At 33.5% G+C, this 17,218-nt stretch overlaps 1 protein-coding gene across 1 annotated transcript in view; it reads left to right on the top strand.

The window, feature by feature from the left end:
- KCNMA1 (potassium calcium-activated channel subfamily M alpha 1) overlaps positions 1-17,218 on the top strand; it is a 518,368-nt gene that overhangs the window by 298,562 nt on the left and 202,588 nt on the right. Inside the window, 2 exon segments of the mRNA XM_086616846.1 lie at positions 11,773-11,866; positions 15,608-15,719. Coding sequence (XP_086472972.1) covers positions 11,773-11,866; positions 15,608-15,719 — 206 coding nt within the window.

Raw genomic sequence — 17,218 nt, 5'->3', positions numbered from 1 at the left:
AATAAATATTTCATCAGCACAGTAGAGCATATGATTTGATGTCAATCCCGTTATTTCCTGATAAACAGCATTTTGGAAAGTGACTTGAGACATTGTGGCTGGACACAATTTTGTAGCGCAGTCAATCAGTGCGAATGAATGTATGTATTCACAGGTTATATTTTGTGCTTTTTTGGGTTCAAAATTAATTCGCAAATTGCAAATTAGTATTCAGCTTGGTGAATAAACATTATCCCATACATTTAACTTTTAGGACCTATAATATAAAATGTTACAATGTTTGAAAAATGGTAATTGTGAACAGATATATATCTCTTAGTGTGTATTGTTAAGCAGGTAACTGAAAACATGCAATATTTTCAAAACAATAAAAAAGGGAAGTAATTTTTGAAACTATTGTCATCTCACTCACATGCTGATACTATGCTGCTTTGAGAGTCTTTATTATTTAAGATTACTTAGGATTTTTTTTAAATGTTATTCCTATATTCCACATAATAGCAGTTGCTATTTTTTTCTTATAATGAAGGAAAATGATTTTAAGACTGTAAAACTGATCAGACATATATCTATATGGCAACATGAAGTTCTTCATCCTGAAATTTGTGCAAAACAGATTATTACACCAGTCATTTTGACTTTCCAGTAGCTCAGTCTGTAAGACTAGCTACACATCTGTTTTACCATGCACAGCAGCCAGGATAAAAAGATGTTGGATGATACAGTGCAAGCCATTTTGAGATGATATTAGAAAAAAGGGCTGCTATGTAGTAATTTTTAATATCATTATAATCTTCTTTTGACATTGATGTAAAGTAATTTTATATCAGACTTGTGATAATTGATTTGAGCAACTGCTAACAGGTGTTGGCAATACTTTATTCCATTTGTTAATGGAAGTAAAGTGACTGCTAAAAAAGAAAGGCATTGTTTTACTAATCTGCCTAAAAAGAACTTTGCCTTTCCTATTTAGAAAAGCTGCTCTGATTGAGACCATCACTCAGGCTGCAGGCTAGTTTTCTTGTCTGAAAAGTTGAACTAGGAAAGAGTTGAAGTATTTTTTTTTTTTTCAGTCGTCTTTGTTCATTTAAACTGTTTCTGTGCTTTTGCAAAATAAATGTGGCTATTTAGTGAGTCTTTGATAGAATCAGCCTTAGAATGATGGTAATTTGCTATTAAGACAGTCCTGGTAAATAATCAGGTCCCACAGCTGGAGCTGCTGTGATGTGAAAATTTGTGAACTTACTGGATTGCAGTTATATGCATATGGAAAGTAAACCACAGCGGAGGAGCATAAGGATCGAGAGACTGTGTACATGTGTTGAGTTGCATGACCTATGGCATCCTAAGTGTATTTTAGGGATTAAAAGACTATAGGTGATTAAAAGGACCATTATGCTGATGGGATAGATAAGGTTAAAAAGGTCCTCATGAGGAGTGAGAGAGAGAATCTGAAATTATGAAAATTTGTTTGGGTCTAATATATTTTCTAGTTTTATGCAGATTTTTTTGAAGAAATGTACGTGGCTCATGTTTACAGTTATGCATTCTTTTGAAATATGAAACAGTATATCCTGCCTGATGTAACTGTGTCCTAATGGACATTAGCAGTCCTAATAGACTGCTTTAGAATTATCATTAATACAATATGGATAGCTTTTTATGGATAATAATAGATTTGGGTACATGCACTAAAAAGCATGGTCAAAAAAGCTGATCCAGTAACGCATTGTCAAGTTTCTACCACTTTGCAATACTGACTTTCATTGATCAATTACATTATTCACTGACATTAAATTCAGATAATATACCTTAGGTTCAAGTTTATTACTGCTCAATAAAAACTAGATAGTAGCCAGATATTTTCATTAAAGTATTACAGGATGGAATTTCAGAAAAGACGGTGAGCTGAATGAACTGGAAATATTTTAACTCTCCAATTTGTCTGGTACTCTTGTCATTTTTCAGTTAGGATAATTTAGACTAACTTCCATAAGACAAGATGAAGGTGGGTTTTTTTTTTTAATTACAGTGTGTAGGCAAGCAAGAAACATATGGAAAGAATACAGCAGATCATCTGGAGGAATCTGTTACACGTATCAAGCAGAAAATCAGAGTGCAGTTTTATGATGATATGCAAAAGAAAAATTACAAATAATCTTAATTTGGAGTCAAATAGGATAGATAGAGGACATTCTTATTTTTGAAGATTGTACGTGTTTTTTTCAGAGTGCAGTCAGATGAGGGAGACTTTTAAAAGTTAGACGACAGTATCAACAAAATAGAAGGATAATAAAAGGCACTGAACTGGAGGACTAGTTGGAGATGGAAACCATTGATGATGGTGGGCTGTTGAAAACTTTGAGTTCGAGTAAAGTGGATAGCAAATGTGAAAAGCACCTTTGGGTAATTTTAAAAGACAGCAGCTTCAAAATAGAATCACATAAAATAAAGCAAGAAGGAATCTCGGGATATCACTCTTCTTTCTGTTGCAAGATGAGAGCGGCTATACATACATTTATTCAAACTGACGCTTATCTTAAGGTATCAATGATTTGTAGGCCCTCTCCTAAAGAAGGAGGAAATTTTAGAAATATCGCATGTATAGATCATTCTATTGACATATGCAAATTCAAGGACTGTAAGTGATCCATATATTCCAGGCTGAAGAATATTTACCACTATTTAAAAAAAAAATCTGAGATTCACCATTCTCCCAAAGAACCTATTCCAGAGTTTAACTATATGCTTTAATTGGAAAAGTTTTATGCTTCTGATTTGCTTCTCACTAACTGCGTCCATTTCCGTTTGTTCAATTCAATGTGAACATGGAAAAGGGATTAGCATTCTTTTTGCAGCATCTTATGACACGTTTGCATTTTCTTGGCACCAATTATTTTCAGTTTTCTGGAGTAAACATCTACAACAACTTATTACTCTTTGATACATTTTGATAAAGAATTTTAAAGAACAATTGTATTTAATAACAGACAAGAAGTAATAGAAAGGGTTCTTATACAAAGTAGAAACATGCAAGATTGTCAATTTTAGTAAATAAAGTATGCAGTTTAACAGAATCTTTCTGTAATGCAGCCAGCATAATAGATATAACTGAAGTCACATTAAATTTTGCCAAAAAAGGTAATATAATGTTAGTTGAAAGAGCATACCGATGTATTTCTCTTTAATATGTTATTAGTCTCACATAATAATCTTTGATTAAAAATGTGATCCCTGGTACTGTTGCTCTATTGTTCTCTTAGAATTGGCTTGTCATCAGGGAGATTGTTTTGTCAAGGTAATGTAATACTATTTGCAGTTGCCAGTGTTCTCAGTTTATGGTAAGCGATTAACAAATCTAATGCAAAATAAAAGAATAATCTCTTTCTACTTACTTCAGCAAACCTTTTCAAATGCAGTTATCTTAGGTAGGATGAAGTTCTTAATGGTGTATTTTGCAAGAAAGCACGCGATCGGTCTTCTGTACACTACTGAAAGAATTTAAAAGAGTCGTGGAGATTGACTCTGGGCTGTTTACTTATGCCTGTTTTAGCGCTCAGTTCCTGGTTGTTTCACTGTTCTGCAGGAATCTTTAACTTTTGTTTGTGAAAGTCAGTAATTGGAGAAGACATATGCTTCAGGCAGTAGTGAATGTACATGCATCCTGATGAAATTAAGAAATATGCTGGTTTTAAAGTGAGCAATTTTAATGTGCAGATTTTCTGTATATCTCAGCAATTTAATGTAAAAAGTGTAAGTAAAAGTTTCTTTTTATCATACTTGTATACAATTGTATGTTTGGGCTGAGGAAGATAAGAATTTAGTTTTGCTTGAGTTCTGTTGAAAGTTGGCTCATGTTTTACTAGGGCAGTCTATGAAGAAGCAAGATGTACTTAAAATACATGGAAAACTTGAAAAAGAAAGATGTAAGCTGGCAACATTATACTGAGTTTTACCAAGTTGTATTACTTGGTCGTATTAGGTAAAATAAGTACTAGCAATGTTACTTGACTCTGTCACATGGTATGTTGTCAGTCGCCAATAACTCTGTAAAAGTCAGTAGAGTTATGCCAAGCAACATCTTGTGCATCTGAGGTGGACATCAGGAAAGTATGCTTTTGTTCCGCGGTTGTAGCAACTTAATTTGGCTCTTAATTTTGTACATGGATGTGACAGAAATTAAAACTAAGAACCTCTCTTTCTTTCCTCACTGGAAGTCCTTCTCTATCTCAGTTTCTAAACTGCATTAATTTTGCATTAAAAACTGTCAAGTCACAGCTTTTAAATATATCTTTAAATTTAAAATAAGTTAACATTCAAATAAAAAAAAAAAGGGAAAACACCAATTTTATGCTTCATTCTCTATCACATGATCCAGAAAAGTGAAAGAATCATAAGGAAAAACAATATCTCTCTGGATCCGATTCTTAGAAAGATCTTTACTGCTGTCGTACCAATTTATTACTGATTGATCTGATTTTGTTGTTGCTTATTTCTTCTTATAATGGATTTTTTTCTGAAGGAGGATGAGGAAACCTGTTAATTTTACCCCAAATTAATCTAAAAGATTATCGAGTTTCCCCAGTGTGCTAGGGAGATAATATAGAAATACTTAGTTGCAGAAAGCATCTGCAGAACAGATGAGTCATGATGCATTTTTTAATTAGGTTAGAAATAGAAGGGTAATATTCTAGTGCCATCTTGTGATCCGTCAGACTTTAAACAATAACAGAAGATGTTGTGATGGAAATTAGGAAATGGAAATAAGGACAAGCACTTGCATTGTTCCTGCTTTTTTTCTGAAGAGCAGCTCCCTTAAGGTGCTTGCTATTTATAAGGTGTAGATTAAGCAGTAGTCTAAGAAATCTTGGAAGATAGATTTATTTCACATTATTTGGCAGTTCATCTTTTATATTGATCAGATTTATATTTTGCTTATTTACTTTAAAATTAAACAAAGAGAACACTGATTGTTGATGTAATTCAAAGATGGCTTAGTATATATGAGCCTAAGGTCAGCAATGCATTTTCAGAAGCAATATGAAAGAGAAAGATGCATATCAAGGCAAAGAAGGGAGGCCACTCCGCATGTAGACAAGGCAGGAATGGAGATGGAAACAAAAACAGTAAGATAGAGTAATCAAAAATAAATTCATCACATGATGAAGTTGGGGATTTTTAGTGACTGGAAAGATAAATACAGTTTAATTCATTAAGCAAAGGAGAGTCAGAATAGAGAATTTTAAAAAGGTACTTGGCAAAGTTCCAAGGAGTTATACAGAAATATTTATCTGAAGCTTTCTGAAGGGAGATGAGGATAAAGTAATAGGCGATATGGAGTCCAGACAGGAAGAAGATACAGTAAAAAAAGGTGAGAGAGACAACCAAGCGTGGTGTCAGCATCTTAGCTATGAGTATAAAAAAGAAGCTCCAGGATTTGACACTGAAACATGTTGGGAGCAGGATTCTCTGGGTGTGTATGTGTGTGTGCATAAGAGAAACAGTTAGCTAAGGATTTAGACATAGCGGGGGTTGAGTGGTCAAAAAGGATTTAAATGTATCTTTTATTAATGATACGAAGATACAGGAAGTGATCACAGCATCATCCTTGGCTATCCAGTCATAACTATCTGCAAAATTTAGTAGGAAAGGGATTATTCCTCTTCAGTCACTAGCTCCAGGTTCACAAAACCTCTTAGAAAATATCTGTAACCAGGGATGTAATGATCCCTTCAAATTTTATGAGTCCCAAGACATAGGCCTGTGACAGCAGATTACACTGCACTTCTGCTATGGGCAAAGTTAGTCTTCCCCTTGTCTTCACTAAAGCATTGTTTTGATCCAGCTGGCTGCTCTTCCTTTTTCAGAAGGAAGCTAACTTAACTCTTCCTGCATATCCTGCAGTGCTAACTGAGAATTCCAGTAGCAAAACTTCCTCAGTGGCAAACCATATCGCATCAAGGGAGGGTGAAGTAATTTAGAAGACATTTGCCATCAAAAAATTAATGAGCTTATTGATGTTATGACTCAAAGGCAGGCCTTCTAAATTGAGTCATTTACCAAGCCATCATGCATTTAGAAGACCAGTACACATACTGCAATAAAATTTATTTTGTTGTCTTACTGTGGGACTGACTTGGTTAATAAATGAAAACCATTTCAAGTAAGAAAGAAATGTTATACTCTCTATCACTCAGAGAGATGTTGGACACCTTTGATTCTTATTTAGTCTTGCTGTTTTATTTTAATTGTGGTATTTGTTTCTTTAGGTTGGCACTTGATAGGCATCCGTGTTTATAATTTTGCTATATGTTCATGTCTGTTTCAGTAACGATGATTTTAATTGCTTATTACCTTCTGATCTGTGCAACTAAACTAGAGTTAAAGGAACAAAAACTATTCTGCATTGAATGAAAGTTGCTTTTACCAAATAAGCTTTTCCCTTAGTTTCACTTTATTACTGTGTCACTGAAACACAGCTAAAAAGCCTAACCATAACCCCTCCTTTTTCTTCTCTCTGTAAAATGTGTATTACAGGAGTATAAATGGACACTGTCATACCGAATTTGTGCTAAACTTATTTTACTCTAAACTTTGTAAAATTGGGTTTGTTCTATAAATAAATTTGCGGGAATTCAGTATTACAGAGAATCCAGTAATCCAAAATGGTTTGAAAAAAAGACCATTATAGACAGTTTTATGAACAAAGAAAATTTACATGCCCAAATTAATACATATTGCATTCAAATACCTTTTGAAAGTGAGAAGTGAATGAAATGTCTTCAAATTATGAGATACTAAAGAGCTTGATTTCTCTCAGTCATTATTCATTTGTGTTGGTTATGTTTTAGCAGCCTCTACCAATATTTATGTAGTTATAATTTGATTTTAAAATTCATTTTCATCAGTGGACATTTCTTCTGATAGAAACTGCACATTTTACTGTGGGTTTTTTTTTTTTTCATATAATATACTATTGTGCAATCTAAAAATTGTCATTCACAACGAAAATGAAAAACTTCCTAATTTTCATATTCTCAGGTTGTTATATTTCTTTCTCAGGCACAGTAAGTTTGTAATAATATTTTTTAGTTCCAACTTTTTCAATTTTACATTGTATTTAATTGAGAATTAAAATATATTTAATCTAATTTCCATAATGGATTTAGCTTTTCCTCCACCATTCAGAAGCCAACTTTATTTCCAAAAATTAAAATTGTAAATTAAGACAATGCTCTGAATTTCTGAAAGTTTCTAATAACTTAAAGTTCCAAAGATGTAGCAGCTGTAGTACAATATTAACATCAGTACTTTCCTGAAGTTACAGTAGAAGTAATTTTCTTTTGTAGTGGTTTATGAATGTTTTATATAGATCTTATCTTCAAAACACTTGGCAAAATATAGCTAGATTAATATGTCTTAAAATTAACATTTTGCATTTTGTTATAAAATTATACATAGATAAAAATTGGCATCCATCTTAGTCTTTGATAGACCTTGTCATTAAAAAGAAAAAAAAAATATGCAAAGAACATTAGGAGCAGACTGACGTGACACGTGCCAAAAATACAATACGCTTCCTTACACAGAAAGAACGGAGAACTGTAAATAGCATACTGGATAGTTGTTTCAAGTACCATATTGGGTGTGCACAACTTTTCCCTTTATCATAGGGAACGTTTTATGTAAAATCATCCAGATAGATATCACTATGATTGCAAAGCTGGCCTAAAGTCTGAATTAATGTAGAATTTCTTCCCCTTACTTCTCTGTGGTCATAATGGTAGTGATTGCACTGTGACATAGATTGACATATCATGCCAAGGCTTTGATCTGAAGTTGGAAATGGGCTTTACAGCTCCTACGAAGAGATGAAATGATACAGGAAAAAACACTCAAGATTATTTTCAACTCTTGCAATTGCAGAATCCTGGAAATATTATATGAAGACTTCTTCTGTGGGGAGTTTTATATGAATAAACAGAATAACTCACAGAAACAAATTATTTCAGAAAATGTTAAATACATACTATTTTTTGCCCTCTCCCACTTGTTCTATGACTATTCAAGGAATAATCCTAGTAGAACCATTTCAAAATCATTAGAAGTATTTCAAATGAACCAGAAGTAAGTGAGAATAGTAAATACATGAAATAAACTTGTGACAAAAGTAGTTATTTCAACAGCAGTCACTTCTTTTGAATTGAAGTGATGATGAAGTTCGTTTGTTCAGCAGTGGTAAAAGTGTCATGTAAAGTGTTGGCTTCAGTGTTGATTGCAATTCAAGGATGCTGGGAACACCTTGTCAGAATTTTGTCCCATATCTATACAGTTAAACTAGAGTATTTTTTTACTTTTGTAGTCACTCTTGCGCACTGAACCTAGTTTGTGCCTATGATACCTATATAACTGAGCTTTATGCTGTAATAATAAACAAAACAAGTAAACAGAGGTAATGTGAAACTGAAATCAATAGCAATGTTTAAAGAGGAAGAGAGGAAAGAAGAAGCTTAACAGAGTGTAGTCCATACCTGAAAAATCAAATCAGGTTCTGTCTTTACTGCAGATTAGACAAACTGAACCTACTGTTATTTCTCTAGATACGATTTTATATTAAATTGTAGCACAGAGCATGCAGTTGCAGCAAATGGTAACTTGATATAAACATTGACCTGAAGAAAACTGTCAGTCTCTCAAATCTTACTCGTGTGGCAGTTATTTTGTTACATAAAAAGATGACAGGGGAAAGGGGAATTGTAGTCTTTGATAGATCATCAGCAGGATATCCCTATGTTAAGTTAAATAAAATTGATGTTATTGATTTTTTTCTTTTCAAAACACAGGAAATCATGGCTACAGTGGATGTTTTTCAGTTTTTGTGCGGTAAATTAAAGAGGCTTTTTCAAAGTACACATAAATGCTGCATTTAGAGTTACACCATTATTGTAGTTTTTATCCAGTTATGTTAAAACTTTTATATCATTGTTAGTTTAATGTTATTCCTTTGATTTCAGTGTAGTTTCTCCTGGTTTTTAGTGTTATAAATGCATTAAACCACACTTACAATGAAGCATGGTTACATGGAAGAGTAATAAAAACATTTCTAATGGTCTGTTGCCTCCTTCAAAGGTGAAACCTTTGCTGACCTAAAGGGGTGAAATCCCATAGGAGATGCTATCTGATTTTATCTTGAAACAGGGAGTATATTATTAGTCCTGGAGACCCTGGCATACTACTGTCTCGAACTCTAACTAAAGCACTTCTGATTTTAGGAATCTTGATGTAAAGAGGAGTTTCAAATTGACTTCCTTTCTGCAGCAGACTGAATAGGGCAACGATAAAAATTAGTGGCTCTATTTTTCTCTCAGCTAAAATGTGAGCTACTGATGAAAACAAAAAATCCAAACTGAAGAATATCACCAAAATTTAATTTGGAAAATGTAGTGTTGTATAATCTATCCTATGAGTATAAATAATAATTTCTTTAGCCATACTGGTGTGCCTTTCTGACAAAATCATTGTTTAAAATAAAAAGGAAAGGTCACTGTGTTTGTCTGTTAAATGGATAACTTTGAAATTGAAAGAGAGAGACATCTCTGAAAGGAAGGATGCATTAGGGATATGACTAGCAGAAGTAGTAGTTCTGGTATTAGGTAAACAAAAGTCTTAAATGAGGATTGTAGTCCACTTTGCTAAGTGTTTTGCAAAAAAAAAAAAAGAGGATGTATTATGCTTTAGCTAATTTGTCAGATCTTGCAGGTTTTTGTAAAGGACAATGGTACGAAAGTACAGCTGTTAGCTGCAGCCTTAGCTGACCTTATCTAACAATCAGCTACCACATAACTGTGGAAAGGAAGATAATGAAGCTCTCTCTATCCTAGTTATAAATCTGTGCAATTCCATTAGCTTCAGTGAATTTCTGTAGCTTTTACAGGAGCCTAACATGGAATTAAGGGTCTAAGCCTCTCCGTTTTTGCAGGGTTGTTCATTCTGCTTCTGCTGTTCTTCCTGTGATTTCTGTTGGTAGGGTGCACAGTGACTCCGTGTGTAGCCTACCTTTTTTGACAAAATCCTTTGCTCTCAATAATGCCATACAGGAAATGATCCTGTTGGATTCTCAGATTACACCCACTGTTTTGTAGCTAAAGCTATATTTGTGAAATATGAGGCGCTGTCTTCTGTCCTATATGCAACATTTGGCTTCTCTTCCCTTCTGCCTGCTTTTGTAAATCAGTTTTATTTGAACTATAACAGAAATGTTTAATAACGTCAATGTCTTTGCAAATAGTTTTTTTTTAAAAACATTTAATATGATTTCCTATAGCACTGAAGCTTCTTAAAATATAAAGCTATTGTACATCAAGGAGAACTTTACTGTATACATTCATGCATCTAAAGACAGGAGAGGGCATGCTGTACTTAACTTGTTTGACCTGTAATGTATACAAGGAATGGAAAATATGGCTGCATGTGTAATGACCTGGTAGCCCAGGTAATTTCCTTTATGCCTCAAATTAGATAACTGACATTCATAATGCATAGAATCTTGCTTGTTGAGCAGTCTAGCATTATATTTGCAGAGCTACAGCTATACTAACTGGTATTATGTTCACATTCAGTGATTTATTTGACCTGGGAAGCCAAATAATTTCTTTTTTCCTAAAACAATGTTTTCTAGGGTTCCAAATGATCAAATGATCTACGTTCTAATTTTCCACTTTATTACATTTGTGATGAATACATGATCATTTGCAATATATGTATGTATATATATGTATATATGGTGGAATATTATGTATATATAGTATATACATCAGCATATATTGGGACTGACTTTCACTTTGGTCTGTGACTTCAACGTTTTCTGTGGCTTCACCAACCTAGTTTAGAAACTTCACAAATAAATCACTACTCGTACTCGTGGAAGTTATCTCCTTCCTTAGATAAAAGTGTATCTATGAAGTACCAGTTTGTATAGAGTATGCTTTGGATCTGTCCCTCTGTTAAATAAAGCATAATATAATAAGCTAGAACTTGCAATGGCTGCCTGACACACACAAAGGTATTTTAATTAACCTGCATGCAGAAATTAACCCTTAGAGTACTGCTTCAAGTTCCTTAATTTGTTTTGTTATTTAATTTTACCAGTGGGCTATGCTGCTTTTCTACTCAGCTCATAGTACTGTACATAAAGTACATTAAATAGCTATACACTAAAAAGAAGTGAGAAAAAGAAAAAAAAAACACCAAAACCAAACACAAACCAAAACCAATTTCTTATAAACAAAGGATTCTACAAGACTAAGTACCCCAGGTTGCTAATGGGTAATGTATTCCTAAGCAACTACTTTTTTTTTTAAGGTTTTATATTATGACATGAATTAAAAACATGTACTGTTTCATGTAGCTGTGTGCTTGTTAGGTTTGTTCCTAAAGTATCATAGGTATGTCTCCTATAGAAAGAAGTCAGTTCTTTAAGGGTTAATGTGGGGTTAAGGAATCCTGAGGTATTCTCCTGCTTGTCCTCTCTTAAAGGTACCTGCATGTTAATTCTCAGATATTACCTGAACAGGTGAATATAAAGACTGTATGAATGACTAACTGAATGAATGAAATAATTCATTTGAAATGCTTGCTTGTATCTTGTAAACGACTGGAAAACAGAAATGGGATTTCTGAGTCAAGGTCTTTAATGAAATGCATAAAAATCTAACCAGAATAGAAACTCATATGCTGACAATTTACTCTGATTTTTTTTTTTCTTTCAAATAGCCCAATAGAATCCTGCCAGAATTTCTACAAAGATTTCACATTACAGATCGACATGGCTTTCAATGTGTTCTTCCTACTCTACTTCGGCTTGCGTGTAAGTAGTGTGTCTTTGATAGCAGGAGTTAGGGAGGGAATATAGCTATTAGGTAGGGAGGGTCTTTGGATATAGCCTGATTTTACAATGGCTGGATGAAATTAAACTAATTTCTAAAATACATGAGAAAAGCATTTGATTGAGAACATTTAGGTAATAAATCACTAAGGAGACTAATAGTTTATAAGCGAAGCCATCTGTTCCAGAATGTTCTCGTCTGGTAGAAAGTGAAAATGATTGTAGTTCAGTGCCAGTCAGTGACATTGAGTCTAGTTTCAGTGTTCTCAGTGGAGTGGTAACTACCTCAGAAAGGCTAGCAGATACTTGATTTGTTCCTCTGCTTCTAGATATGTCTTTGGCAGTTGAAGGTTGAGATAACAGCTGGTAGAGCTGCTGTATTCAGTTTTATGCACATCCACTTTCCTAGACTGCTAATGAATGCTTTACAGAAGCTGTAAATACAATTGAACATGCTGAAATGTATAACCTTAGAATATTCTTATCACTTTGTGATAATTCAGTAATGCTGTTTCAGGATCTGAAAGTTGAGACATCTGAACCAGGAAGACACTTTTAAAAGTTTGAGACAGTAGTGCTTGCAGTTCAAACTGTTGGAGTTTTTTGGTTTGTTTTGTTGTTTGGGTTTTTTTTTTTAAAAATATGCTTTGAAAACTAACTTTACTTCATGTTAATTGGAAAATCAGGGTAAAAACACCTCAAGCAGAGCTACAAGGAAAACCTCCTGTAAGCAGAAAGCCTGCCACATTGGTCTTTAAATTTCATACAAGTATTACCTCCTGCTCTTCCTTTGTCCATTTTTCTCCCAAATCACAGGAGCTCCTGTGTCACAATGGTACTTGAGTTCCTCCTATTTCACTCGCAACTGACGTAAGCCAACTTCTTCTGATGATCCAATACGGAATTTTGTTGCAAATCTAGATTATTTCATTACCTAATATAGGTGCAGTGGCTATACTTTAGCTAAACAGATAAAATCCTTCAGTATTTACACTACTGTGTATGCCTTCTAAGATATATTTTTAAAGCACATAGTGTAAAAGTCTCTCATTCTTAAGGATTTGAGGGGCTTTTGTAGATGTCCACCAGGCATGCATTATATGTTAACTTTATAATAACAGATTCAATGCATGTTACTTGCGAACTTCCAAGAACCATTTTTTTTAGAAGTATGCAAATGCTTTGTAAATTTTGTGCTAATGATGAAGTTGTATGGTCTTACCAAGAGAATTAAAATTATGTATTTGCTGCTCTTACTTACTGAAAGCAATAACTTAGACTATGTTGTCAAGAAGCAGAGCGCAATAAGAGAGAATATATTGAGAGTTGATGCTAATACTTTCATATCTACACTCTGTTTTTTGAAAGGGATAGTGAGTACTGTAGAGTCTACTCTAGTCCTGTGGACTGAATGCACTTTAGCAGTTACTGTATGTAAGATGCACTGCTAAAACACCTTTTTCACTTTTAGTTTCAACCAAAACAAATCTGTTACCCAAAACTGCTTTGTGATGCAAACTCAGGTATGATAAGTGGAGATGATAAGGATTCACTTCAGATTAGTACTCCTTATTTAAGTTAAAACGCTAATGTAAGTGTTACTTCAGTTCTCCAAGAAGCCCTGCTGAACTAAACAGGAATTCCTAAGGAAAAGGTGATACTGGTTTGTGTGGATGCAAGAGTTGGATCAATAATGAATTTGCTAGTTATGTAACAAGCATCCCGTAACTTTAGTTATTTTAGTTTTGGGGTTTGGGTATTTTTGTTTGCTTGGTTTTGGTTGTGGTTTGTTGTTTGTTGTTTGTTTTTTTTTGTTTGTTTGGTTTTTTTTGTGTTGTGGGTTTTTTTTGTTTATTTGTTTGTTTTGTTTGTTTGTGTTTTGGTTTTTTTTCTGATAAATATGTCCTGTGAGGACTTACTGGTAAATTAAAGTATTTGAAGAAGTATTTTAAAATCTCATCCTTCTCCATCTGTTCTCTCCAAAATGATGTTGCAACTCAAAATCTTTTAAATATTGCCATATTTTCATTTCTAGAAGAGGTTTGTGTTCAAACACACATATATCCATTTTAAAATCTTTGTTGGCTAGTATTCAACTATGTGAGAGCTCAGAAGTGAAGTCTGCAAACTGCTGATGAAGACTAAGTCCAAATTACAGGGGTTAGCCCGTAATCAAGCGATAGGGTCTGGGAGACATATGGCAAGTATGGAAGTAATCCTTCTTTGGAAGCAACAGAATTCTGCTAGTGCTTCTAGGAGAACATGATATCTCTTCAAGCATGGTAGGACTGCTTCTGTGATGAATGGGCTTTTATTAGTCACTAATCACTTAAGTGAATAACTGTTGACATACTTCCATAGAAAAGTATGAGACACCTTTATAGACAACAGACTTTGTTTTAATTTTTGAATAACACACTTTAATGTTTTTGAATGCCTAAAGGTTATGCCTTATGGAAAGAAAAAAGGCTGATTAGAACATATATTTCAGGTTATGAAAATATTGATTGATATAATAAAAAGCTTTTAGTTCCAAATATTCTCACTACTTCTAAATTCAACTGAAGGGAATCAAAAGCTTCTAATGAAACTGGTTATTTTTTTTCAGTTTTCATGCTGGAGCATTGATATTGATACAGAGTAACAAAATGTCAATTTATTTTGGTTTTGACTCTTCTCTAGGGCAAATGCTGCTCATGTTCTCTGTCTTTTTTTCAAGTATGATTTCAAAATTCTTGGCATCAGTATAGTCCACTTTCTAATATTCTTTTCTAGGATCCCAGAAAAGTTGGTATGCACCATAAACGTTTTCTGTTGAAGTTATAAAGTAATTCTAAAACATTAAGTGGCTGAAGTAGTTAGACAATGCCAGTATTTGCTTTGGAAGAAAGACAATGGATATTGTCTGTAATTCAACAAATACAAGCACTGTTTTGAAATATACTAGTCCAGGTTTTAAGACTTACATGAGTAAGTAACTACTCCATTAAATACCTTCGTAATGCACTAAAATTGTATATTTATTTGTATATTTTAATTCATATTTATATAAAGTATATGTTTTAATTACCTCTTGAATATCAATAGTAGTTTGAACTTGCCTATTCACCTGTGTGTTTAAAGAAGATCAAACTGTGATGTCCTTGGCATCTAAATTTCCCATTTTCCCTAGGCTGATTTTGTAGTCAGGAGAGAGAGAAATTACCTCATCCATGGCACAATTCGAAGGACTGAAGTCCTGCTGCAGTCCTGAATTATGCTTTGTAGGACTCGTCCTGGTGGTTACCTTTGGATAGGATCATAATGGGACTCTTTGTAAGCTATCATGTATTTAGAAATCCGTGAAATGCAAATACGTGATGCGACTACTACCAGGAAGATATACTTTGGAATATTTTATACGTACCTACACTTTTCTAATATTACTTCTACATTCTTAATAAATGTGGAGAAAGTGGTTTTTAGTACACATTTTGCAATTCATTATATAAATAATGTCTCTTTAGTTAGACCTTTCGTTTTAATCTGTGTGGTTATGAAGCAATGCACAATACAGGCTTCTTTCCAGTGAGACATGTTGTTTTGTCTGTACTGACCTAAAATATCAGTTACTTCTCCTCCTAACTTTGAAGTTTAATATTTTAGAATGGAAAATATTGCACATACTTGCAACCACCATGAGTGTAGTCTGATTCTTTCATCCCTCCCTCTCTTTTTTTTCAGTTCATAGCAGCCAACGACAAGCTATGGTTTTGGCTAGAAGTTAACTCAGTAGTAGATTTCTTCACGGTCCCTCCAGTGTTTGTGTCAGTGTATTTAAACAGAAGTTGGCTTGGTAAGTAAAATAGTTTTTCCTTTTAATAGCTGTTATAGAAAATACTTAAACTTTGCACATTTTGATGGAGAATTTCTTTATCTTTTGGCATCGTGTAAGCAGAAGAATGTTACCAAAGTTGTTTTTGCAGTGAATTTACCATTTCAGCAGACAAGTGAGTTATGTCAGAAAAAGCACTTACTAAGTCCATTTTATTCTTGATTCATTAATTTCCTACTCTAAGTGGTGGTGAACTCCAGCTTGGAAGTACTGTGTAACATGAGGCCATTGAATTTGATGTAATTGTCTCAGTTTACATACAACCTGTACAGTTGAATCCAGACAATTCATTCACTGAACTGGATTGCCATGAATTGTTGTCAACAATGAAATCTACAAATTTTCTTCACGTTTTGAGCCAATATAGCTAAATTTTAAATTCATAGAAACAACAGATATAGAAGATTGTTTTAGACACTTTCTGGCCTGAACATTTGTGTAGGACTGCTATGAATGCATTAGAAAAGAACATGCCACATGTGAAAAAGAATACAAAATGAAGCAGAGCAGGCAAAATAAATCAATTAAAGAACACCCATAATGTGGCATATGAAGGTTCGTGTACAAATTGCATATTCTTTCTAGTTAAGTAAAATGAAGGTTAAAATTCAGAGTTTTTATTCAGAGAAATCTTCTTAAAAATGGTGTAGTTTGTGAATACCATGTCATTAGACAGTGCATGAAACACCACAATTTGACAATCCATTTCTCCAGAAAGACAGGTACTAATTGTACCTGAAAACTGAAGAGAGTGGTAATCTTAAATGTTTCACATGGAAAGGAAAATAAACCAGAGTACATTTTATAGTATTATAATATTTTCAACTTGATACAGAAGTACGAAGATGCAAAAATCATTGATGAATTACTCTTGTATGAAAAGAGATTAATAAATATATAACCACATTAAAGTTCATACTGTATACCTCAGTGGTTATTAGTACGCCAAAGAAGAAAGCAGTAAAACAGCTAGAAAAGATCACTAAAGATCTCGTATGATTGATGTCCTCATCACACACTTCTGTCATGTATGTAAAACTAAGTAATGCTTTTTGAAGAAGAAAATATCATACAGTTCCATATCATGATAGGAAATCAAATAAAAAAGAAGGTATATAAACAAAAATGAAGCTTATACTTAAAAGAAAATTGCTGATTTGACTCACTATAACTCAATTCCAGATTCTTTGCATTATGTGAATTAAAGGGATGTGTTTTTGCACTTGAATGTGGCATGTCAAAGTTTCTCAGAACTTTGAGATAGCCTTCATCACCAATCATTTCAATCTAAGAGCAAAACCTAGAATCACAAGATCCATAGAAAAGGAATATGAAATAAGAAAATAGCAAAACCACAAAATTTGAGAAACAAGGCAGGGAGATAATTATTTAAGATTAATACCCTTTGTGAAAGTGACTGCGTAATTGACTGACTCATGATGACATAGCAATCTAACAGC

Source organism: Tauraco erythrolophus, chromosome 9 (genome assembly GCF_009769465.1).
Source record: "Tauraco erythrolophus isolate bTauEry1 chromosome 9, bTauEry1.pri, whole genome shotgun sequence".
In the NCBI taxonomy this organism is placed as follows: Eukaryota; Metazoa; Chordata; class Aves; order Musophagiformes; family Musophagidae; genus Tauraco; species Tauraco erythrolophus.
This window is presented reverse-complemented; position numbering and strand designations above follow the sequence as displayed.